The 27,284-nt window shown below is 40.8% G+C and overlaps 1 protein-coding gene across 2 annotated transcripts in view; it reads left to right on the forward strand.

Moving 5' to 3' along the window:
• Positions 1-27,284, forward strand: part of prr11 (proline rich 11) — a 35,552-nt gene that overhangs the window by 763 nt on the left and 7,505 nt on the right. Inside the window, exons 2-9 of one of the 2 annotated variants that reach the window (XM_033045769.1) lie at positions 14,977-15,130; positions 16,833-16,986; positions 18,236-18,370; positions 22,015-22,254; positions 23,896-23,994; positions 24,185-24,283; positions 24,769-24,875; positions 27,099-27,161. In XM_033045769.1, the coding sequence (XP_032901660.1) occupies positions 14,979-15,130; positions 16,833-16,986; positions 18,236-18,370; positions 22,015-22,254; positions 23,896-23,994; positions 24,185-24,283; positions 24,769-24,875; positions 27,099-27,161 (1,049 nt within the window). In that variant the 5' untranslated portion in view covers positions 14,977-14,978. The remainder of the gene's footprint in view (positions 1-14,976; positions 15,131-16,832; positions 16,987-18,235; positions 18,371-22,014; positions 22,255-23,895; positions 23,995-24,184; positions 24,284-24,768; positions 24,876-27,098; positions 27,162-27,284) is intronic. The other variant, XM_033045770.1, reaches the window with a different exon arrangement.

Genomic DNA, 27,284 nt, shown 5'->3' on the forward strand with positions numbered 1-27,284 from the left:
TATCTCTATATAGTTTACTGTGATTCTATATCTGGCTTATTACATATGTTGTCACGTAGGATATCACTGGGTGCACAGCATGCTCAATGGGAAAGGTGAACAATGAGGGGCTGTGGTCTACTGTGGAATCAATAACCTGTAGGAAAGCTTTGATTTGGAAGGGGATTAAAATGTTATGTCTCAAAGGTGGAGACAAAAGGAGCTGCAGATGCTAGAATCCTGTGCAAAACAGATGCTGGAATCCAGCGCAAAAAAAGTCAGACAACATCCATGGAGGGAATGGATAGCCAACATTTTGGATCACAACCCTTTCACCCTGATGTGCTGAGATACTCCAGCACTTTTGTTTTGCTCAGGATCTTAACGGTGGTTGGATCAGAAAGGCTCCTGGTGCCATCTGCTAACATAAAGAGGAGAATAGGATAAATCTTTAACTTAACTTGACAGGAAGATGGGTCCTTTGGTGGGAATTATGGGAAGGGGGAAACAAAGCACGAAGTAATAGAAATGTAATTAAAAATGGGTGGGGAACAAAGGGAAGCATGAACAGTTAAAACACACAGAGCATTCACAATTAATGGCATAAGTAGAAGAAAATTGGAATGTTCCAATTGTCATTATGGAAATATGGATGTGGGTGACCATGTCTGGGTAATGAATGTTACATGATATTCTGCATTTGGGAAGACCAAGCAAAATTTTAAAGGACGTCAGGTAGCCCTATTAATAAGAAATTAGATTGTTGTAACAATGATAAATTATCTTGCCTTAGCTAAGACATAATAAAGGGCAGAAAAGATGAGTTGCAGTTACTTGTGTGTCACCAAACTGATTGTAATATTGAGCAAAATTAAATGTTGGAGGAATTCAGTAGGTCATGTAGCATCTGTGGAGGGAATGGGTTGACAACACTTCTGGTCAGGGCTCTTCCTCAGACTGATAGGAATATGAATGAATAATGAATTTAAAATATTTATTGGCCAAGTATGTATACATACAAGGAATTTGCCTTGGTGCTTTGCTTGCAAAAGGTTAAAAACATGATATACTGCAGACAATTAAAAATGAAATATTATTATTTAAACATGTGAAAATAGAGTACCAGAGTAAAAAGAGGCTACAGACTTTTGGCTGTTAAGTAGAGCTACTGCTCATGGAAAAAAAGCTGTTTTTATGTCTGGCTGTGGTGGGTTTGATAGTCTGGAGTCTTCTCCCAGAGGGAAGTATTTCAAAGAATTTGTGCTGGGGTCAGAGATGACCATACCTGTTCGTTTCCTGGCCCTTGCAGTGTACAGTTCATCAATGATGGGGGGGGGGGGGGATACTGCCAACAACTTTCTTGGCTAATTAATAATAATAATAATAAATTTTATTTGCGGGTGCCTTTCAAAGTCTCAAGGACACCTTACATAGAAACATAGAAACATAGAAAGTAGGTGCGAGAGTAGACCACCAGGTCCGTCGAGCCCGCACCGCCATTCGCTCATGGCTGAACACTAAACAGACACACTTACCCACAAACAGTAGACATAAGACACAGAACACAAGACACTACCCTCCCCTTTATACCGCTATCACCCCTCTCCACCCCAAGAACCTCGCGATCTCCTGGGGGAGGCAAAAAACCGGATAAAAACCCAGGTCCAATTCGGGAAAAAAATCCGGGAAATTCCTCTCCGACCCCAATCCAGGCGATCGACACTTGTCCAGGAGATCACTCAGGTCTTGCTATACTAACCATACCTAGGTCCATATCCCTGCCCTCTCCCCGTAGCCCCTTATCCCCTTGGCAGCTAAAAAACCATCTATTTTAGTCTTAAATATATTTAAAGTTTCTGCTTCCACTGCTCCCTGGGGCAGTGAATTCCATAAATTAACCACCCTCTGGGTGAAGAAGTTCTTCCTCATCTCAGTTTTAAAAGAGCCCCCCCTTATTCTGCAACTATGTCCCCTAGTTCTAGTTTCCCCGATCATTGGGAACATCCTCGATGCATCCACCCGATCAAGGCCCCTCACGATCTTATATGTTTCAATGAGATCGCCTCTCATTCTTCTAAACTCCAAAGAGTAGAGTTCCAGCCTACTTAACCTTTCCTCATATGTCAATCCCCTCATTGCAGGAATTAATCTTGTAAACCTTCGCTGCACTGCCTCCAGGGCTAGTACATCCTTTCTTAAGTATGGACCCCAGAACTGTACACAGTATTCCAAATGTGGTCTCACTAATACTGTGTACAGCTGCAGCAAGACCTCCGTGTTTTTATACTCAATCCCCCTAGCAATAAAGGCCAAAACTCCATTGGCCTTCCTGATTGCTTGCTGCACCTGCATACTAACTTTTAGTGATTCATGTACTAATACCCCTAGATCCCTTTGCGTTGCATTACAACGCAGCTCCTCCTCATTTAGAAAATAACTTGCCCTATCATTTTTTTTCCCAAAGTGAATGACTTCACATTTATTAGTATTAAATTTCATCTGCCAAGTTGTTGCCCACTCACCTAGCTTATCTATATCCTTTTGCAGACTCTTCCTATCCTCCTCATCCCCTACTTTTCCTCCCATTTTGTATCGTCCGCAAATTTTGATATATTACACTTGGTTCCCTCCTCCAAATCATTTATATAAATTGTGAACAACTGGGGTCCCAGCACCGACCCTTGCGGAACCCCGCTAGTTACCGGTTGCCATCCCGAGTATGAACCATTTATCCCCACTCTCTGCTTCCTATTTGTTAGCCAATCCTCTACCCATGCTAATATATTACCCCCAATCCCATAATTTTTTATTTTTAGCAATAGTCTCTTATGTGGCACCTTGTCAAAAGCCTTTTGGAAGTCCAAGTATACCACATCCACCGGTTCCCCTTTATCCACCCGGGTTGTTACTTCCTCAAAGAATTCGAGCAGATTCGTTAAACAGGACTTCCCCTTCACAAAACCATGCTGGTTCTGTCCGATGAAGTCATGTTTATCCAAGTGCCCCGTTAGTGTTTCTTTAATAATTGTCTCTAACATTTTACCCACCACCGATGTTAGACTAACCGGTCTATAGTTACCCGCCTTCTGTTTACTTCCTTTTTTAAATATAGGTGTTACATTGGCCATTTTCCAATCCACTGGGACCGTTCCTGCCTCCAGGGAGTTTTGGAAAATTATCACCAATGCATCCACAATCCCCACCGCTATCTCCCTCAAGACCCTTGGATGTAATCCATCAGGCCCAGGGGATTTATCCTCCTTCAGTCTCATTAATTTCCCTAATACCACCTCCTTGGTGATCTTAATAGTATTTAGCTCCTCCATTCCTACCGCCCCCTGTTTATCCAGCGTTGGAATATTTTTTGTGTCTTCTATGGTGAAGACTGATACAAAATACTCGTTTAATGCCTTTGCCATTTCCATGTTCCCCACCAACAACTCTCCAGTCTCACCCTCCAATGGACCAACGTTCACCTTAGCCACCCTTTTTCTTTTTATATAGCTATAAAAACTCTTACTATTAGTTTTTATGTTGTTCGCTAAATTCCTTTCATAGTCTATTTTCCCCGTCTTAATTAATCTACAGAGATTAACAAAAGAGAAAAAACATATAGTCGGAGTAAAATAAATAATAAGGACATCACCAATACACAAATTAAAGACAGAAATCGCTCCAAAGACAAAAAATCAAAAACACAATGTGAAGCGAAAGCAGCGGCAGCTAAACCGCGCCAGCGTACACTCTCCCTTCCAACAGCCATCTTGGACACAGACTAACATTAACTTACACACAAAAAAAAATCATCCCCCCACAATGGTTACCACTGTGGGGGAAGGCACAATGTCCAGTCCCCATCTCCAGTTCTCCCGAAGTCAGGCCTATTAAGGCCACCGCTATTGTCTCTACGGAGGCCCGATGTTCCTGGCTGTTCTGGCCGGGTGGTGTTGCCCCGGCGTCGGGAGAGTCCTTTCAGCGGCTGGGCCACCTGGAACGGCCGCTTCCTAACTGGGGACCGCGGCTTCCGAAGTCGACAAGGCCGCGCCGGTTTGGAGCTCCCAGGCTCCCGATGTTAGAGTCGGCACCGCCCGCTCCCAGACCCGCAGCCCAGACCCACAGCTCACCGGAGCTCCAGCGCGGCGACCCAGGCAAGGCATCGCCCGCTCCGCGATAGTGCTCCAGCGCTGTGCCGCCACCGAAGCCGAGGTGCTGGGCGGTCCCCGCCAGGAAACGGCGCTCCACGCCCGCTGGTAGGCCATGAGGATGGGTCGACGGGGCAGCCCGGAGAAAAAGCTGCCTCACTGACCAGGTAGGGACCTAGAAATATTATTACCCCCTACCCCCCACATTAAAAAGTAATTTCTTCCACAGACAAGGAACAAGACTCACTAAAACTGCAAAAAAAAAAAGTGAATTAAACGGACGGCTGCTGGTTAGCAGCCGTTCCCCAAGATGGCTCCTCTTCAAGATGAGGAGGAGCCATTGATTGAACAATGCGCTGCAGCCTCCGGATGTCATGCTTGGTAGCTGAGCCAAACCAGACCATGATGGAGATGTCGAGGACAGACTATGATGGTAGTGTAAAACTGGACCATCATTGCCTGTGGCAGGTAGTGTTTCTTCAGCTGCTGCAGGAAGTACATCCTCTCTTGGGACTTTTTGACTGGAGTCGATGGTGGCCTCCCATTTAAGGTCCCTGGAGATATGACTCCACAGATGTGACTAGTGTAGTTGATGATGAGTGGGGGAGGGGGAGCTCTCCTAAAGTCTACAATCGATTCCAATGTCTTAAGAGCATTGAGCTCCAGATTGTTGCTATGGTACCAGGATGCCAGCTGTGTCTTTCCTGTCTGTATGCAGATTCCTCCCCATCCTGGATCAGTCCAGTGTTGTGTCGTCTGCAAACTTGAGAAGCTTGATAGAGGAGTCTGGAGGTGTAGAGAGAGTAAAGGAGAGGGGAGAATATGCAGCCTTGCAGTGCTCCTGTGCTGAGGGTCAGTGGGTCCGGGGTGTACTTTCCCAGCCTCGCATGCTGCGTTCTGTATAGGGTGGAGAAGAAAGCTTCTGGTCAGGACTCTCCTTCAGACTAAAAGTAGTATGGGGGAGAAGAGAGGTGAGTGTGGAACAAAGACTGGTGAGTGAGAGATGGGATGGGGGGGGGGGGGGGGGGGGGGGGGTGGCTTGACCTGCCCCACCTCTTTTCCAGCTATACCTATCAGTCTGAAGATGGGACCCCACATGAAATCCTATCTGACCATTCATCACCAAGAATGCCTGACCCCACTATTCTACCAGCATTTAGTTTTGCTCAAGATTCTAGCATCTGTAGTTTCTTGCGCCTCCGCTGCAATATTGAGCCCAACTTGTATCAGAAAATTAGATGTGCATGTAATAGGTAATATAGCAGTTATGGGGCACTTTAGTCAACATATTTACTGGGCAAATTAATTTGGGAGAGAGAATTCATGAAATGTATACAAGATGAATATGTTCGGAAACCAATTGGGGGAACAAGGTTATTTTAGATCTTATTTTGTGCAATTGGAAAGAGTTAATTAACAATGAGTTAAAAGTTTGAGTAGTATCGTTTAACCCAAAACTAAAATCTTGTATTTAAACTAAATAAATTAAGGTTGTAAGGGGTGAATTGGCTATGGTTGATTGGGAAAACAGCATTAAAGGGTATGACTGTGGACATGAAATGGCTCTCATTTATAGAAATAATACATAATTTATTTCAAATTCCTTTTCAGGCACAAAACCCAATAGGAGAATGTCATCTGAGCATGGCAGGGGAAACTGAAGATAGTTTCAAATTAAACAAAGTTGCCAGAAATGGCAGTGTTCAAGGAAGAAAACGGATGACCTTTCAGAAATATTATAAACCTAGGATAAAATGAGCCTGAAGAATTTAAGGAAATTAGTATTACTTAAACAAAGATGTGCCAGAAAAAAATAGTGAAACTGAATGCTCCAAATTCCAAGGACTTGGATTGACCTGATCCAGAGTTTCCATAGAATTGGCAATAGACATCTTTGAAATTCTAGAATGACTTCTGCAGACCAGAGAGCAGCAGAAAATTACCACCATTTAAGAAAGGACGAAGAGAGAAATTGGGAACCACTGGCCTATTAGCCTCGCATTAATAGTAAGGAAAACGAAGGAGGTAATAACAGAAAGAAATAACAAAATAACAAAAAAGTAGTAAACACTGCCCAGTCCATCATCGGCTCTGACCTTCCTTCCATCGAGGGGATTTATCGCAGTCGCTGCCTCAAAAAGGCTGGCAGTATCATCAAAGACCCACACCATCCTGGCCACACACTCATCTCCCTGCTACCTTCAGGTAGAAGGTACAGGAGCCTGAAGACTGCAACAAGCAGATTCAGGAATAGCTACTTCCCCACAGCCATCAGGCTATTAAACCTGGCTCGGACAAAATTCTGATTATTAATAACCCATTATCTGTTATTTGCACTTTATCAGTTTATTTATTCATGTGTGTATATATTTATATTATGGTATATGGACACACTTATCTGTTTTGTAGTAAATGCCTACTATGTTCTGTGTGCTGAAGCAAAGCAAGAATTTCATTGTCCTATACAGGGACACATGACAATAAACTCACTTGAACTTGAAAGACCAGAAGAATAAGACTGAAGAAAAGTGACTTAAAAGGACATCTGCCTGGGTGCTTTATTGGCATTCTTGGAAGATGTAACTCGTTGAAAGGGGAGGGGGAACCAGTGGACGGAGTGTATTTTAGATTTTTTTTTTGGAAGATGTTCAATAAATTACAAGTGTGGATGAGAATTGATCAGACAGTAAGAAAGGAGAAAAATGGTTGTTTCTTCATAATGAGTGGGTGGGTGGGGGGGGGGGGGTGCTACAGAGCATTGCTATTGATAATTGAAATTAACCATATGGCTGAGGAGCCAATGTCAAAATTCCTTGTTTCCCAGAGCAAAGCAAGTAGGAATGGTGAGCAGCTTCACCCGACTGGTTCCTGTGATGGCATGTGAGAAGAAATTAAGCAAACTAAGTCTGTATTCTTTCATTTTGAGGAATTAAAATTTATCGCTCTGAAACATGTAAGATCTTTACAAAACTTGTTAAGCTGGGTGTAAAGTAGTATTTTTCCTGGCAGTGGAGTCGAGAGGCATGGGGTAGGTCACTTGGGACTGAGGTGAGGAGAATTTTTCTTCATTAGCGTGAATCTTTAGACTTCGAAGGGCTGTGATTCTCTTTGAGTTCATTCAAAACTGTGTCCGATTCCTGATATTAAGGGAATTAAAAGATACAAGGGTAGTTGAGGCTTTGGAAGCTGACTGGTGCCAGACCACAGAGGTTGCTCCTGATCACCCCTCTCTGAGCAGGAGAGCTGTTCTTTGTAATTATATCCCCTCTCTGGATCATGTAAGGGTTTAGAGCATTGCATATAACCTGAGGTTTCCTTAAATGAGATTGCAAAAGTTTGCACTATGAATTTGTGCAGATTTGAGTTAATTTTGGATCTTGGTTGCATCTAGATAATGTATAAATGGCTTTCTCTTGCAACTTACCATCTTGTTTATAGAGATTTATTCAATCTGTGCTGGGGTTATGCTGTCAAAAAGAATGACAAGCGGTGCTGTGTTCTTTTGGAGTAAAGATTGGACAAAAGTTGATAATTGTTAAGCTTTTATTAAAACAGAATGAGGAAAAAATGTTCCCAATGGGAGTATTGTTGTTCAGAAAATATCTATTTAAAGTAATTGGTGAAGGAACCAGAGGTGTCGTGAGGGGAGACAAACTGAACCAATATTTCAATTTGAAATATTCTATCAAGGGAAAGCGTGGAAGAAACGGTATAAATGCAACTTTCACAATTCCTCCGTCTACACCGCATCTGCACCCAGGATGAGGTGTTCCATACCAGGGCATCGGAGATGTCCTAATTCTTTAGGGAACAGGGGTTCCCCTCTTCTATTATAGATGAGGCTCTCACCGGGGTCTCCTCTATATCCTGCAGCTCCGCTCTTACTCCCCATCCTCCCCCACTTGTAATAAGGACAGAGTCCCCCTTGTCCTCGCCTTCCACCCCATCAGCTGTCGCATACAACATACAATTCTCTGACATTTTTGCCACCTCCAACGGGATCCTACCACTGGCCACATCTTCCCATCCTCCCCTTTCTGCTTTCTTCAGAGACCGTTCCCTTCGTAACATCCTGATCAATTCGACCCCTCCTACCCAAACCACCCCCTCCCCGGGTACTTTCCCTTGCAACCGTAGGAAATGCTACACTTGTCGCTTTGCCTCCCCCCCCCCCCCCCCCCCCCCCCCCCCCTCGACTCCATCCAAGGACCCAATCAATCTTTCCAGGTGAGGCAGAGGTTCACCTGCACCTCCTCCAACCTCATCTACTGCCACCGCTGTTCCAGATGCCAACTTCTCTACATCGGCAAGACCAAGCGTAGGCTTGGCGATCGATTCGCTCAACACCTCTGCTCAGACCATACTAGCCAATCTGATCTCCCGGTGGCTCTGCACTTCAACTCCCCCTCCCATTCCCAATCTGATCTCTCTGTCCTGGGCCTCCTCCATTGCCAGAGTAAGGCCCAGTGCAAATTGGAAGAACAGCACCTCATATTTTGCTTAGGTAGTTTACACCCCAGGGGTATGAATATTGCCCTCTAATTTTAGATATCCCTTGCCTTCTCTTTCCTTCCCCTCCCCCATCCCAGCTCAATCAATCAATCAATCAACCTTTATTGTCATCTTGCAAGCAACAGTTGTACAGTGCAAAATGAAAAGACGTTTCAGGGAATACCGGAGCATCGCACATGAAATTTAAAACATTTCACATAATAACACTAAAAACAATCCAGTCCCTGATGGAACAGTATAAATAGTTAAAAGCAGGTAAAACTACAACGTTAAAATATAGTAAAACCAATCATAAAAATGTCCAGGGCAGCTGATTTGAGTGGCCAGTGCCAGTTATTAAAGTGGCCAGTGCCAGTTATTAAAGTGTCCGTGCCAAGCCTCAGAATCAGGTGACTGAGTACAAAGTGACTGTTTAGCAGCCTCACAGCCTGTGGCAAGAAGCTGTTTAGCAGTCTTGTAGTCCGGGCTTTGATGCTGCGATATCTCTTGCCTGATGGCAGGAGATCCAGGTGTTTGTGGAGGGGGTGCAGTTTGTCCTTAGCAATTCTCTGAGCTTTTTTCAACCAGCGGGTCTGGAACATTTCTTGTACCGAGGGTAGGGAGATGCCAATGATCCTCTCTGCTCCCCTCACTACCCTCTGCAGAGCCTTCCTGTCCGAGCAGTTGCAGGTGGAGTACCACGTATTTATGCAGTACGTGAGTACAGACTCCACCGTACCCCTGTAGAAAGTCCTGAGGATGTTGGTGGGGGAGTGAGGACTGTTTTAGTTTCCTCAGGAAGTGCAGTCGCTGATGGGCCCGTTTAACAGTCCCAGTGGTGTTCCTGGACCAGGTGAGGCTGTCTGTAATTTGCACACCGAGGAACTTTATGCTCTCCACTCTCTCCACTGTGGTGCCACTGATGTTGAGGGGTGTGTGCTTTGGCTGCGCCCTCCTGAAGTCGACAACCATCTCCTTTGTTTTGTTGACATTTAATTCTAGATTATTTTTGCCGCACCAGTCCACTAGTTGTTTTACTTCCTCTCTGTACATTGATTCGTCATCTCCGCTGATGACTGGCACTGGCCACTTTAATAACTGGCACTGGCCACTCCGCTGATAGCTCTCCCACAAAGCCTCCTGTCTCTGCCTCTTTTTCCCACCCGCCTCCTGACATCAGTCTGAAGAAGGGTCTCGACCCGAAACATTGCCTATTCCTTCTTTCCATAGATGCTGCCTCACCCTCTGAGTTTCTCCAGCATTTTTTGTCTACTTTCAAAAGAGACAATTTTTTTGCTCAAAACTGGTAAACTAATATATTATAGGACATTTGTATGTTGCCATTCCCAGTATTTCTATTTCTTTCCATTTACATTACAACATGGCATCATTTTCCTTTACAAAAATCCCTTTACAAAAATGTACCTTGAATCATAGAGCTTTCACCGCAGATCTTTGCAGTGGCTGCATCTCGCCTTCCTGGACTTTGCAATGTGCTAGTCACAACATTTGATTGTGAAGCATTCCTGGCACTGGAAAACCAGCATGTTTTGGGCATACCAGAGGGCATCTCATCAAGCAGACAACTTTTTGAAACGGTTGGTGTCCGTTTTGGGATGTATTCCTTGGAACAGCCTGTGGAACGCAGTCTTTGTCGTGCAGTTGTTCAGGGTGAAACTTTATTGACCATTGAACCTCTTTCCAGATCTTGGACAACCACAGATCAAAAGTAGATAACTAAAGATTTACCAGGCTGATTTGAGAGGATGGGGGGGGAGGGAGGGAGGCGGGTGTTGTCATTATAAGCAGTTAACAATGTTGTATCTGTATTCATTTCTTAGACAAGTTAATATAATTAGTTGGCTCCGATGTATATCCAGCTGCTCACCTTCAGGTCTCCACAGAAGAGAGAAAAGAGAGTTTTTTTTGGGGGGGGGTTCTTTAAAAAAAAAAATTATTAGAAGTACAGTAAATTACAGTAATACACATCACATATATCTTATTACATTTGTTGTACCACTTCATTTTTCGAGCTTTAAAAAAGGTAGAAATAAAAGAAGTAAGGAAAGTGAACAAGAGTCGTGAAGGTGCAGGAAAGTGTTGGGTAAAGAAAGCCCCTTAGGGAAGAAGTTAGAGAAGGAAGTAAAGAAAGGAAATAGACCCTAGAAAGAAAAGAAAAAAAAGGAGAAACAATCGCTCTATTATAACACAAAACTCCGCAAAAAAGGATATACCAACCGTGTTTTTGGGTTTTTTTACCCCCCGTTACCAGATCCTGGTACCATTTATTTTTTAAATTACAATTGCACCTTATGCTTGTAATAGTTCCATAAATGCAGACCACGTCTTTTGGAAGTGGTCTGCTTTGCCTGCTAGGAGTCTCATCTCTTCCAGGTGTAATGTTTCGAACATGTTTGAAATCCACATTTTTATTGTTGGTATTGGAGCATTTTTCCAAAATTTGAGTATAAGCTTTTTTCCCATTATTAGCCCGTAATTAAGTAAGTTCTTTTGAAACACGTTTAGTTCGGGGTTACCTTCCAATATTCCGAAAATGATCCATTCTGCTTTTGGTACAAGTTTTATTTTAATTAATTTTGTGAAGATTTCAAATATTTCGTTCCAGAATCTTTGGATTTTTATACAAAAAACAAAAGAGTATGGTAGCTTCTTGTGACTGACATTTATCACAAATGGGTGAGACTTTGGGGAAAAGTTTATTTATTTTAGTTTTTGAGTAATATAGTCTATGTAATGTTTTGAATTGAATTAGAGTATGCCGTACGTTGACCGAGCATTTATGCACATATAGTAAGTGTTTATCCCAGCTCTCTTTTGAAATTTTTATAGCTAGTTCTTGTTCCCAGTCTCTTCTAATACCATCGGTTGTAGGTATTTCTGTATTTAAAATAATGTTGTATAAGTATGATATTAGATTTGCTGATTCAGCCTTTGTCTTCATGGCTTCATCCAATAAGTCTGGGGGCATGTTATAATAGTCTTTTGTGTATTTTTTCAGATAGTCACGGATTTGAAGATATTTAAAATATTGATTATTTTTCAAATTATATTTCCGTTGTAATTGTTGAAATTATAATAATTTTCCTAATTCATACAAGTCTCCGAGCGTTTTGATTCCCATTCTTTCCCATTGTGTAAATGATTTATCTATAATTGAAGGTTTAAATGATGGATTATTGACTATTGGCATTAAAAGAGATAGATTTCTTAATTTTAGATTCTGTTCTATTTGTTTCCAAGTTCTATAAAGATTGGATTAGCAAATCCAAATTGTGCTATGTATCATTAAATTTTTATTATAATTTTTGTTATTCAGATTCATTGGTGAGAGGAGAGTCGCTCCTGTATTACACGGAGAGCAGTCCTCTCTCTCCATTACAATCCAGTCCACCTGCTGGGCAGAGTTGTCCAGCAGGTGAATCATATTTTTAATATTTACTGCCCAATTATAGTACATAAAGTTAGGGAGCGCTAGACCACCCATCTCTTTTGGTTTACTAAGGTGTGCTCTTTGTATTCTGTGGGATTTATAATCCCATATAAAATTTGTAATGTCTGAGTCTAGTTTTTTGAAAAACTTTTTTGGAAGATATATTAGTATTGATTGAAATAAATATAGGATTTGTGGTAAAAAGATCATTTTTATAGCATTTATTCGGCCTATTAAAGACATCGGGAGCGTTTTCCAGAATTTGATTAGATTATTTAGTTTCTTAAGTAAGGGACTATAATTGGCATTAAACATAGCGTGATAGTTCCTAGTAATTTCAATTCCTAAATATTTTAATTTTTCTGTGGCTATTTTAAAGGGGAATTTTAAGAGATGTGTTGAGTCTTTTGGTTTTATCGAAATAATTTCACTTTTGTTCCAGTTTATTCTGTATCCTGAGAAAGATCCAAAGTCCTCAATTAGATTTAATATGTTTGGTATACTGATTTGGGGTTTTGTGATGTACAGTAGTACATCGTCTGCATATAAAGATATTTTGTTATTTGAATATTTTGTATTATAACCGTAAATATCCGGGTGTGTTCTGATTTTTTTCAGCTAAAGGTTCAATTACCAGAGCAAATAACAGCGGTGATAATGAACATCCTTGTCTATTGCCCCTTGATAATTGGAATTTCGTAGATAGTATATTATTAGTTAATATTCTAGCCGTGGGTTTGTTATATAATAATTTTATCCATGCGATGAAGTTCTCTCCAATTTGAAATTTTTGCAATACTTTAATCATATAATCCCATTCTACTTGATCAAACGCTTTTTCTGCGTCCAATGAAATGATAGATAACTTGTTCTTGAGGTTTGTGAGTGCATTATGTTAAGCAGACGTCTCAGGTTATTAAATGAATGTCTCTTGGGTATAAATCCCGTTTGATCCTCATTTATTAATTTACTAACATATTGACTTAGTCTTCTAGCAAGTGTTTTCACTAATATTTTTTGATCCGTATTTAACAAAGCAATAGCTCTATATGAGCCTGGTTCTTCTATATCTTTATCTTTTTTAAGTATTAATGTGATCGTTGATTCTGCTAGTGTTTCAGGTACGATTTGTTCTTTAAAAGCGTATGTATACATTTTCTGTAGACGTGGTGTAACTATGTCGTAAAAACATTTATAAAATTCATTACTGAATCCGTCTGGTCCTGGTGTTTTTCCATTCTTAAGTGTGTTTATTGTGTCTTCTATTTCCTTAGATGTAATTTGTGCTCCCAGTTCCTCTTGTTCCTTCAGTTCTAGTTTTGGAAGGTTACAATTGTCCAGAAATTCTGAAACTTAATTATTGTCTATTAGTGTTTTCGATGTGTATAAATTCTTGTAAAATTGAGCAAATCTTTTATTGATATCATTAGGCAGTATTAATAATTCCCCTCTATCTTACAGTTTGTGTAAAATTTTAATGTGGTTGTGTTCTTTATTATTGTACCGCTGCTGGCAACCCAAATACCACCGACCTTGGTTGTGTGGCAATAAAATTATTTCTTCTTCTTCTTCTATCTGATTTAATCTTTAAAATTGCATGATCTTTTTCCCGTTTTTTCAGTTGGCGTGCCAAAAGTTTATGGGGTTTATCCCCAAATTCGAAATGTGCTGGTTTTGTAATTTGGAATAGTCTTATAACTTTCTCTGACAATAATTTATTTAGCTTAAATTTCAGTATTAAAAATTTATTATGTTTATCCATAGTTGGATCTTTAGCATTATCTATATCTTGTTGTCTGATTTGTTCTTCTAATTGTCTTTGTTCATTCTTATTCTTTTTGTTTTGAAAAGCTTGATACGAGATAATGACTCCTCTAATAAATGCTTTGAAGGATTCCCATAGTAAAGTGGGCGCTATATCTGGTGTATCGTTTGTCTCAAAAAATAGGTCCATCTGTTTTTTTAGATATATACTCCCTTGTGGGTCTTCCAGAATTTGCGAGTTAAACCTCCAGAACGATTTGTTCGTAGACATTCCTTCTAATTTTAAAACGAAAGTTAGCGGGGAGTGATCTGAAATCGTATTGGTGTGATATTTAGGGTTCATAGTATAAGGGATTAGTTTTGTATCCACTAGGAAGTAGTCTATACATGAGTATGTTTTGTGTACCATTGAATAAAACGAGTATTCCCTTCCAGTCGGATTGGCGATCCTCCAGACGTCTGCTATATTTGTATTTTTTATATGTATTTAAGAGTTCACTAGTTTTAGATTTCATATTACCTCTTTGTTTTTGCATCGATTTATCTAAGTACGGATCTAAAACACAGTTGAAGTCTCCTCCAATTATAACATTTTGGTAGTTAAATTCTGCGATTGTATTCAGAATTTTATTAAAAAATTGAGGATTATCAAAATTGGGCGCATATATATTTACCAAAGTGATTGGCGTAGCATGGATCTCTCCTGTAACTATAAGATATCTCCCTTCCTTATCTGATATAATGTTCTTTGATTTGAATGGTATTCCTTTGCGAATAATAATTGCGGTGCCTCTGGATTTCGAAGAATATGAGGAGTGAAATGTTCGGCCTATCCAATTCGCCCTCAATCTCATCTGATCTTGATATTTAAGATGCGTTTCTTGTAGAAAAGTGATGTCCGTGTTATATGATTTCAACTGAGCTAGTATTTTGCCCCTTTTAATTGGTTCATTAATACCCCTTGTATTCCAGCTGGAAAAATCGGTTGTAAAATAGAAAATTCCACGCTTTCTTGATCAACAATACTTCATGCTCAGTAGAATCTTTGGAGACTTGATGGTGGGATTTCACCCCCCCCCCCCCCCCCCCCCCCCCCCCGTTTGCTCTAAATGCCATATCTATTGATCATTTATAATTTCTCTTCTGCAGCCATGTACAAGCTGAATCAGCGTCGCAAAAAGTGGAAAATGGTGAGAAAATGGCATGCAATTGGAAAGTCAAACAGAAATAGTAAGCGACACCTGTTGGCAAAACACAAAGGATGTGCCTGCAAGCCAAAGCCAACCACTTGTCAAACACCAGAGTAAGTTGCTCTTTAACTGGTTATTAAACTAGGCTCATCTTTCAAAGTGTGTTTGAATTGCACAAGCCTATTACCATAAATGAACAATTATTTTATTTTACGGTGTCCTGCACACCCAGCAACAAATATTACTAAAAGGTTATTAGAATTTTTGGAAAATCTTACTAATTAATTTCAGATGCCCTTTATAGCGTTTTTGAACAGCTTTTCTGGTCCTTTTATATAGAGAATTAATCTGGGCTATAAATAATGGCAAATAAGATGTCGGGTGAAATAAACAGATATTTTGCTCCAGATCATTGCAGAGGATAAAATTAACTGCAAAAATGGGTGTAAGTTGAGAACTTGGAGGGGGGGGGGGGGAGGGAGGAGAGAGAGAGAGAGAAAGAGAGTACAAGCACGCTGACAATGTTGCTGTGCCAGGAACAAGATGTGATCTCCTGCGTCTACTGCCATCAATAGCAAGGTTCAATGGTGGTCACGAGGCTTTAAGCTGATTTCTGTAGAAAAATCTCTGGCCTGAGGGAGAGTCGTTTCCATCGCATCCACCAGGAAGTTGTGAGAGGCCATAATTTCCAGGCGATCTGTAATTATATAGTGTAATGCCAGTCCCCAACAATGATCTATACATCTTCAAGGCCCACATCCAACGTCAAGCAGCCACTCTGCTTGCCTGAACCAGCCTAACAGCAGTATTCAAAGGCAACATCTCCACACTAAACCTTGAGCTGATTCTTTGCTGTGATAGTGGCAGTAAACAGAAGGGTCTTGGCGCCTGCATTCCTAAGAGAACCACACAAAGCACAAGCAGTTGGGACAGGCTCCCAGCACAACGATTGAAAACCCCGTGTCATTTTTGAAATGTATGGTGTACATATCTGAGCATTCAGATTGGAAGACTAAAAGTACTATAACAAATCGATGCTCTGCGAGGTAGTGCTGCACTGGATACCACTACACTGCAAGTAATTAGAAAATTGGTTATCATTTATTGATAGGGGTGTTAAATACAAAGCTACACAATTAGTGCTTCAGTTACATGGAGCGTTTGTTCGACCACATTTGGATTAATTTGTAGAGTATTCGTCATGTTTGAGGAAGGATATTAATGCACTAGAAGCGACTTTTGAGAAGGCTTACTAGACTAATACCTAGAATGAATAGATTTCCCATAAGGAAAGGTTGTACAGGCAAGCATGTAAATGCTACAGTAAGATGTGATTGGATTGAAGCGCACAAGATCCTGAGGAGTCTGGACAGTGGATGTGGACAGGATGTTTCCACGTGGGAGAATCTATAAATAGGATCACTGTCCAAAAATCACTTGTTCTTTTAAGACACAATGTTTTATTTTTTCTCTCTGTGGGTCCCGAGTCTTTCCTCCGAAGATAGTGGAGGCAAAGTATTTAAATATTTAATGCAGAGTAAGATACTCGAAGGGGGGGGGGGGGGAGTGCTCTGTTTCTGGCTGCTTTTTGTTGCAGATGAATGTTGCATTTTCTGCTACATAGTTGTGTTGGTGTTTTTAAAAATTCCAATGTTGTGGAAAGTACTACATTGTTCACCTCTCCCAATTTAACTAGGTTTGCAAGTGGTAACCTTTGCATGACTCGCCTGCTACCATTTCATATAAATAAGTTACTTGACATTGGTGTTTGTTCTGTTCATATATCTCACGTATTTATTTTTATTTTAAATATAGGAAGGAGGATATGGTCACATCCAATAGCAATTCCTTCCTGCATGAATCTGTTCCTGTCGGGCTCATTTCTTTAGTGAATGTGAAGAATTTGTTCAATCCTCTTCAGACTGTGGTTTACTCCATATACTCCTGGTGGCTAAGGAACATTAGGCAGGTATAAATTCAAATCAAATGTTCTCTAATTCAAATTGTGAACTTGCTGTACTTTGGTAATCAATTGGATAATTATCTTGAGCCCTACAAATTGGGTGCATCTGTTCTCCATTTTGAAACCTCTACTGATTCAGACACTAATTGATCCTATGCTTTTCTAGCCCACAACCTCTGCCTTTTATTGCCCGTGTGATCCAGTGCTGGTTTATAAACCAGTGAACAAAATAATACAACACAAATATAAGTGAACAAAAATGATCCAGGCCTGCTGTGCCTCCTAGGTTAATATCCTCGCCCCATTCATTCCTTGCACACCTCCCCTACCATCATTCACGTGGTAGATCCGAATTGCCAGCATTTCATAGTTTCCTTTCAGATCCCCACTTTGAAGCAGTGAATCTAGTCATTGTGGCTAAATCTGATCCTGTTATCCTTTGGCATAAATGCACATTTTTCTAGCAGCGATTCTTGGTTTCAGTTAAATTTTTAAAATGTAAAAAGTTGTCATGCTCTTATTATATATATTTTCTTTTAAACTGAAACCCCAACTGAACACTGCAATAAAACTAAATGCAAATGCTCTAAAATGACTTCTATTTCTATCCCTGTTACCCCTTAAATGTAATGCATTCTCCTCACTATACAAGTGGAATTGCAGTTTTCAGCCTCTTGGCAAACCCTTTTAAATGTAATGTTATTTAACTCTGGGTTATTTTCGACACATCTTGCTATAACAACTGCTTGGGGAATCTTACACATGACCTTGCAAGGTGTGCTTTCTTTCTCTCTGAGCCCTCTTTTATAAATCAAAAATGCACGCTAGTCCCAATTTTCCCCATCCTTTTTGTGAGATGCAGAGATGTATGATGCCCAGCCATTAAGATGATTTGATAAAGAAAGGTTTGAGTTTATCATCAGAATAAGATTGTTACCAAATATTCCTTCTGATGTATACTTGCAAATTTCTGGTGTGTACAGAAACTGGCTGAAATATGTATTTGTCACTCTAATATGTTTACAAATTACTTGTAATCCATGCACTTTGGTTTCTGACCCTTCTGCTCAGGTAAAATGGTCCTTCCCATTCACTTGATCTAACCCTTTTATAATTTAACATACCTCAATACAATTTGACCCAGAATGTTTTAAAATCTAGGTTCTGCTGTATGTGACCTTTATCAAATAAAAAAGGAGGGACAGAATTAGAAAAATGACAAACCAATCTTTATTTATTTCCTTTGCGTTTACAGGGTTTTGAATTAATCAAAGATACTCTGTTTCCTTCACGTGTTTACCTGAGGGAACTGAATGTACTCCGGCAACATATTGAATCACTTGAGATCAAAGTAACACACATGCAAGAATTCTTCAATGAACAACATCAGGTTATCTTTCATTTATCAGTATTATATCCAACACTTGCATGTAATACAACATATTTCCATTTGCTAGATATCGTGAATCCTCAATGGCAGAATTGCACAGAAAATGTTAGAAATTCTATGAAAATTTCCACAAGTTTAATCAACAATTTCTCTGAATTGTCATTTATTGTAAATATTGCAAGCTATGAGTAGTAAGAGATTAACATCAATAATTAAAACAAGAAATGCTCAGCAGTCAGGCAGTATCTGTGGGAAGAGAAACTAGTGTAACATTTCCTTATGGAATTTGGGAAGAAAACAGATTTTGACATGCAGAAGTGGAGGGAGGGAGGAACAGGACACGGGAAGTCTTGTCGCTTTGCAGACTCAACACAAACTTGGAAAAACGTACCTTCCATTGTCCAGGCTTAATATCAAAATTCAACTTTAATTGGGAACATGAAGAGCAGTTAATATTTGTTGTTAGGTAATATTGGTACAAATGGATTCAATGGTCACTAGAAATATTGTTAAACTGACGTTAAGGAGAAAGCAAGGTTCTTATTGCAATGGGAGGCTTTGTCTAATTCAAAAAAATTGAGAGAAGATTAAATACATATTTGAAGTAGAACAACGTGCTTTTAAGTTATTAGTAACATCACTCGTTGTTTGTGATTGTGGCATCTGCAAAAGTAAAATTAGAGGCATCATCAGGAACAATCTGGAAAAACCAGGATTCAAAAAGGAGAGGATCAGTTGAATCCACTATAATTAGAGGGCAAACATGTAATCTATGATTTGGCAATCTAGATGAGATAAAAATACTAAATCTGGTAAATGTGATCCAGAAAATACCTTATTCTTTACCAGTGATTTCTGACATGGCGTGCCACCTTGTGGAATAAATTCTGAATGACTTGAAAATAGATATGAAATTGTATAATTTACCATTTAATATGCAACATGGGAAACAATGATAAAAATCCTTGGCCTTGAAGTAAATTATCTATTTTGTTGGTCCATAGATGTGAGATATAATGCTTTGAACTTTCTATAACAAGGACTGCTTGAGCATTTTGAATGTCAAGCCAGATTCAAATCTCTCCATGCCCCCAAGTCTATGTAGTTCAGAGCTTATTTGGAGGGTGTCGTATTTAATAGCCTGATGGCTCTAGGGAAGAAGCTGCTCCAGAACCTGGACAGTAGTTTTCAAGCTCCTGTACCACCTTTGCAATAGCAGAGGTGAAACCAGGGTGGTGTGGGTCTCTGATGCTGCCTGCCTTTTTTGAGGCAGCGACTCCTGTAAATCCCTTTGATGGTGGGGAGGTCAGAATCTGTGATGGGCTGGGCAATGTTCACCACTTTGTTGTCTTCTTTGCTCCTGGGCATTCAAGTTGCTGAACCAGGCTGAGATTCAACCAGTCAATAAGCTCTCTACGGTACACCTGCAGAAGTTCAAGAGAATCCTCTAACATACAGAATCTGCAAAATCTTCTCGGGAAGTAGAGCCATTGATGAGCTCTCTTTATAATTGCATCAGTGTGTTGGGTCCAGGAAAGATCTTCAGTAAAATGCATACCCAGAAATCTGAAGCTTTTGTCTCTCTCCACCATCATCCCATCGATATAGACAGGTTTGTGGGTCCTTGCCCTACTCTTCCAAAGTCCACAATCGGTTCCGTGGTCTTACTGACATTGAGAGCTATGATGTCGTGCTGGCACCTTTTGGTCATTCGATTGATCTCACTTTTGTACTCTGACTCGTCATCATCTGCAATTCATCCAACAACGGTGGTGTCGTCTGCGAACTTGAAGATGGAGTTCGCATAGTGTCCAGCTTTGCAGTCGTGAGTATAGAGTAGAGTAGGCAGCTGAGCACACAGCCTTGAGGTGCTCCTATATTAATGGTTATTGAGGAAGAAGTGTTGCTGCCAATTCAAACAGACTGTCGTCTGTTGATGAGGAAGTCAAGGCTCCAGTTGCAGAGGGATGTGCAGAGATCCAGTTCCATGAGCTTGATAACTAGCTTGGAGGGGATGATGGTATTGAACACTGAGCTGTAGTCTATAAACAACAGCCTGATGTATATGTTTTATTGTCCAAGTGGTCCAGTGCAGAGTGGAGAGCCAGTGAGATCTCATCCTCCGTTGACCTATTATGGCGGTGGGCAAATTGTAATGGGTCGAGGTTCTTGCTGAGGTAAGAGTTGATGAGTGCCATAACCAATCTCTCAGAGTACTTAATCACCACATACGTTAGTGCCACCGGTCGATAGTCATTGAGGCACTTTACCTTGCTCTTCTTGGGCACTGGTATCATTGATGCCCTCTTAAAGCAGGTGGGAACCTCTGACCTCGGTAATAAGAGGTTGAAGATGTCTGCAAAACCTCCAGCCAGTTGGTCTACACAGGTTTTAAGAACACGACCAGGTATGCCATCAGGTCCAGACACATTCTGAGGGTTCATCCCTCCCTGAAGGATCTTCTGACATCGGCCTCTGTGACTATAATACCATCGGGGATTATCAGGTCTCGGGAAGGCACATCAGTGTTCTATGTGAAGTGGTCTGTATTTCCCTTCTGTTAGTTGCATGGACCATCATTGATACAATACAATGGATTGTGGGATATAGTTACAAGTGACTAAAGTCCTATTTTAGCTTAGTTGGATTTTTTAGGATTATCACAAATATTTGGGCAAGATGCCCAGCCCAAAGGTTTTCAATGGACAGGTCTTATGATAAGGAAATGATTGCAATCCTGTAATGAGTTATTTGTTATAAATAGCAACGGTCCTATGTGGGATCTGGTTACTAGTGGAATCTGGTTCCTCGTGGAATAGTGCTGTGGGCAACATTCTTCACAATGACCTAAATATAGATCAATGGAACTACCTGTAAATCTGTGTTTGCAAGTACATGCTGTGTAATGCAAAGACATGCAGGTGTTAGTATTTTTTTTCAATGAGAGATGCCAAAGAAATGAAGAAATGTTCCATGACTGGTACGTCATCTAATGTAGATTAAGTGTTTGCTATCTGGGCAGAGTTGGTGCCAGCTGTATTCACAATGGACAATTATGAACCTGAATTGACATTGAAGCTAAAATGACTTTTCATGTGCATATCAATGAACACGTGGAGTTGTGACTCAACTTGGCAAGAACCTCCAGCTATCAACAAAGGGAGATGTAGCTCAACTTGGCAAGGATATCCAGATACCAATGAAAGGAGATGTAGCATATCTCCTAGACAGACTTCCACCCATTTCAGATGTTTCCATTTATTTAGGTAAATCTTACATTTACTCTGAACTGATCTGCGCCAGTGTTGACCTGTTTGTGGGAAGTGGATGCCACTGATAAAGCAAATATTTACTCATCCATAGTGGTGGCGTGAACTACTGCATTTCTTGTGATGAAGGTGCTCCCGAACTACTGATAAGTAGAGAGTTCTAGGATTTTGATTCAATTACATGCAAAAGATGTGTTGCAGGAACTGGCAGTTCTGTGCATCACCGCCTTATTGTACGTGGTGGTTGCAAGTTTAAGAATATGCAAACTATAGCCTATTATGTAAATGTAATGGATGAGTTGATTGAATAACTTGGTATAGCTTTAATTGGAAGGGTTAAATGTCTGTTTCTGAATTATTTTTTTTTACTTGCAGGAACCTAATACTGCAAAAGCTACTGAAGTATGTTTCTGTCGAAAGCATTTTGATTCCTTACCAGTTCCCAATAAAATTCCAATATGGCCAGTGCAGCCAATTGTCAGTTGCACTCCGCTGAAGTCTCCAAATGAAGCTCCTCCACCTCCACCTCCACCTCCGCCTCCACTACCTCCTTGCTCCCTGTTTGCAGTGAAGCCTCTGCAGATTCAAACGAAAACGAGAGAAAAACACTTGCAAGTGAGTATGTAGTGAGTTGTGAACATATTCCACTCAGTTTTAACATTAATTAAATTCTGTGTGACCTTGTTGTAAAAAAGCTTTTTAAAATTATCGTAGCATCTGAATGTTTGTTATGGGTGACACGGTGGTGCAGCTACTGGAGCCGCTGTCTCACAGCTCCAGTGTATTGGGTGGGAACCTGACCTTCGGTACAGTCTGTGTGGCGCTTGCATGTTCTCCTTGTGACTGAGTTTCCACCATGTATTCTTCTCTCCTCCCACATCCCAAAAACATGCTTCCTGCATTAGAGGGTATTACATATCGAGGTTGGGCAAACTTGGATTTGTTTTCTCTGCCTTATGAGGGGAGGCCTGACAGGTCTATAAAAGTACAAGAGGCATAGACAGAATACCCAGGGTGGAATTGTCAAAGACTAGAAGGCAAAGCTTTAAGATGAGAGGAACAAATTTTTTTTTTTTTAAAGAGTCGTGAATATCTGGAATACACTGCCAGGGGTGGTGATGGAGGTTGACATAGTAGTGGCATTTTAGAGGCTTTTGGATATTCTTGGAATGGCAGGATAAGAACCACATGCAGGCAGAGGAGATTAGTTTAATTTTGTATCATGTTCGCCACAGGCATTGTGGGCCAAGGGATCTGCCTTGCTGTTCTGTTCTAAGTTAGGAGGTAACTTGGCCACTAAAAATTATCCTATGTGTGAATGGTAGAGTCTGTGGAGAATTGATGGTAATGTGCAGATAATTAAAAAATGTAACTAGTGCAGTGTTGGTGTAAATGATTGACCGAGTCAGTGGGCCTGTTTTCGTGCAGTAAATCTCTATCCCAATTGTTTTTCAAAGAATTTTGTGTTATTTGTAAAATGACTATTCAAAAGATCCCGTTTGTTAACTCCAAGTGAAAAACTAAATTCTGGGAGTGTGTTAACATGATGAAATTATATTTGTTTGTTGAAACCACAGATGCAAGATGAGGAAGCAGTTAAAATAAAGAGAAATCCATAGCTGCAGTGAGTCTGTTTTGCTTTGAGATTTAGTATCCAGTTCTGGGTTTGATCCTCTTGAAAGCTCTTGAGTTTAGTAAATGAAAACCTCTATTGACGTGCTCTTATGAATCGATGTACGTTCTAATCTATCTATAAATGATTATCCCATGCTAGAATGTATCTTTCCTGGCATTCGAAATTCTCACTCGGATAGAAAATAAAATTAGTGAAAGTATAATCAAGGTCTAGGTGTTCCCCATCAACGGGGAATTGGGAACGAGAAAAGAGGGACAAATTGGCCATGCATTGTTCTACCTATAATACTGCTGCATAGATGCATGAAAACAATTGCCTCTGAGCATTTTGAACACATTGTTAAAAAACAACTGCTAACTTTGGGGAAGTTTTTATGCTGTTTTTGTTTCATCTTGTGGGACATAATCCACCATATACGTAGTTTATGCTCCGTGACGATTAACAAATCCAAAGTTTATGCAGGCATCTTGTCCAAAACCTCCTGTCAATCTAATACATATCTGATTTCTGAAAGCTTCATTGGCAAAGGTATTACTTGGGGGATACTTTTCAGAATAAATCATTTCTAAATATTGTTTATTATTGCATTTGCCATCTTAATGGTGTCCCTTCCTTCACAGGCAATCGGTGAGGAAATCCTTAGACCCCCATCCATAACTATAAAAGACTTGCTTCAAGTAAAACTGAAGAGGACTGTTGACAGATTTGAATTAATAAAGGTTAGTGCTGATCACATTGATTAGAATAATGTATTTCAAGATTATAGCAAAGGCAAAAAAGTTACGGCTTCATTGAGCATATAATTAAAGCATGTCACTAAGTGAGGAGCACTTTGGTGCTGATCAAATCAAGCTAGTTGTTTTGTCTTTACACACTGATGTAGGATTGTTTTTTTTGTGGTTTTTGTAGATGAATCCTGAGAAAAAAGATGGACCACCATCTGTTACAATAAAGGATTTGCTTGATGTGAAGCTGAGAGTGACCCAGAACAAAGTAGAAAAAGCAAAGGTGAGCATAATTGCTTAATGTTCAGACTAACACCAAACTGAACAGGCTAGTTGCCAGGTTAATTATTCCTGATGCTACACAAACCAGCATGCACAAAGTTACTTTGAAGCTTTAATGGTATTTAAAACCACAAATATGAACAAGTGCCTGTTTGACATTTAGTTTAAAGATACAGCGTGGAAACAGACCCTTCAGCCCACAAAGTCTGTGCCAACCAGCAATCCCCGCACACTAACACTATCCTGCGCACACGCTGAAGACAATTCACAATTTTTACCGAAGCCAATTAAACTACAAACCTGTATATCTTTGGGGTGTGGGAGTGTTTTCTAACTAGAATTGTGTTGGAGATTTTCTTTTTAAATGCTTACTCTAGATGTGTATAATCTTACTAATCATGATTATGCCTGGAGACAAAGTTGTAAATATTCTCATTTTTAGCTTTTTTTGTCTGAAATGCTATGAATTATGTACTTTGTTCTTAGATGGATGCACCAGGAAAACGGAGATCCCCTTTGGTAACAATCCATGATCTACAAAGTTTTAATTTGCAGCGAAAAGTTAATCAGTTGCAGAAACCAACAAAAATGATGTAAGTCTGAAATCTTTTCAATCTTTTCAATCAATATTCAATAGTTATGCTATGTAATATGTGTTTAACGACTTAATAAAGTCTACGCATGTGCGAGGGTTTCCACATGTGCAGGAGTTACTTCTTTGAAAACTTGTCTCCGAACATGGTGGCAGCGGTGGCGCCTTAGTGAATCGTTTTTCTGCTGCAACGTGAAGGTCCTGGCTGGAACAACAGTTAAGCAGCTTAGGACTAGCAAAATTGTCATGTGCTGTAGGATGGGTGAATGAGCAGCATTCAAGGCAAAGAAAGTATTAAACCTGCTGCAATACGACATGACTACGTGAAGGGCGGGATGTCAGTGGTGTTGAATGGGGGGGATCCGTACGGAATGGATGGGGGTATCAGTACAAGATGAATGGGGGTGATCAGTACAGGATGAATGGAGGTAGACAAATGCTGGAGAAACTCAGCGAGTGAGGCAGCATCTATGGAGCGAAGGAAATGGTGGGTTGAGACCCTTCTTCAGACTGTTTCCCCCCCCATTCTTCTTGAATGGGGGGGGGATCAGTACAGGATGGATGGGGGGGAACAGCGCAGGATGAATGGGGGAGTTAGTACAGGATGAATGGGGGTGGCCAGTATAGTGTGGATCGGAGTGTCTGTATAGGATGAATGGGAAGATCAGTATAGGATGAATGGGAGATCAGTAAAATATGAATGGGAAGATCACTACAGGACGGATGGGGGGGATCGGTGCAGGGTAAATGGAGGGTGGGTCAGTCCGGGATGAATGGGGGGATCAGTGCAGGATAATGGAGGAGAAGTGCAGGATGGATGGGAAGGGGGGTAAGTACAGGATGAATTGGGGTCCAGAGTAGGATGGATGGGGAGTGGCAGGAGAATTAATGCGAGGTGGATAGGGTGAACAGCGCAGGATGAATAGGTGGGGAGGGGAGCGCGGGATGTCAGTGAGGACTGAATAGAGGCGGGAATGGGGATCAGTGCGGGATGGAGAGGAGGGGTCTCAGGATAAGGAGGGGGGCGTACGAGAGAGAGGAAGGTCAGTGCTCCTCGGACTACATCGCCCCGCTGCCTTGGCCGTCCCTGTCCACCGCAAGTGCTGCTGCCAAAGGGGGAGGCGGTTGGGAACCTCGCCACCTGCCTCTGCCATCCTCCGCCAGCCAGCAGGAAGGTGCGGGGCCGAGCGGTGCAGCTTAAAAATCCTACAGCTATAGGATCTTTGGTCCATCATTCGCTCCGACCCTTAGTCACCATGCACCTAAATTCTTTACCCTGCACTACAGCCATCGCTGACACGAAACGTCACGTTCCTTTTCTCCAGAGATGCTGCCTGACCCGCTGAGTTACTCCAGTTTTTTGTGTCTATCTTTGGTATAAACCGGTATCTGCAGTGCCAAGCCAGGCAAAATGACTGCATGTTTAGGTTGCCCGGCGGCACTTTGGGTGGTCAGTGGCACCTGGGCAACCATTAATTTCGAGCCCTGGTACAGTAATGCATCTTACATTTGAACTTCATCAACATTTTAAATGTTAATATTCTTAGGATTTATGATAAGCAAGGGAAGCACAATAATTGAATGTAAACTCATCTTGTTGTACGTTGAAGGACCCAGGACTTGTTGTTTTACAAACAATTTGCTATTATTTACAGTAAGTCTAGACATTGATTACTGTGTTTCCAACATTACAACAATTTGTGCCTACTAGGATCCCCAAGCAGTAAACTGATAACGACCAGCTAATCTGTTTTGGTAATATTAGTTGAAGGTTGGGTATCAGCTCTGATACCCGTGCAAACACCCCCATGCGGCGATACTTTAATTAACATTCATTCCCACATTGAAAGTAGTGCAGCTGGTAGAACTTTCCTCACAGCACCAGGAACCAGAGTTCGATCTTAACCTCGGATGCTATTTGTGTGGAGTTTGCACGTTCTCCCAGTGATCGTGTGGGTTTTATCCAGATGCTCAACTTTCGTCTCGCATCCCAAAGACGTGCGGGTTTGGAAGTTAATTGGCTAGTGTAACATTGCTCTGGATGTGTTGGGAATGGGTGAGAAAGTGGGATAACATAGAACTAGTGTGAAGGGGTGATCAATGGTCAGCATGGACTCGGTGGACCTAAGGCACTGTTTCCATGCCGTACAGCTTGTTTTTTATAAAACCAATACATTCAAATTATAATTTCAAGTCTTGTTTTCTTTTTTATTTTAATTTAAAGGATTACTCCACATCGACCCGTGCTGGATATTCGGCAGAGGCTAAAGAAAGTAAATATAGAAAGGTAATAAATAATAGGTGCCTTTTTTTTCATTTTTGAGGACAAATACGTATTAATTGGAGTGATGCCATTGATAATTTCAAATAATGATAACCTGCACATATGACAACAATTTATTCGGACTTG

The sequence above is a fragment of the Amblyraja radiata genome, chromosome 28, assembly GCF_010909765.2.
Source record: "Amblyraja radiata isolate CabotCenter1 chromosome 28, sAmbRad1.1.pri, whole genome shotgun sequence".
Classification (NCBI taxonomy): domain Eukaryota; kingdom Metazoa; phylum Chordata; class Chondrichthyes; order Rajiformes; family Rajidae; genus Amblyraja; species Amblyraja radiata.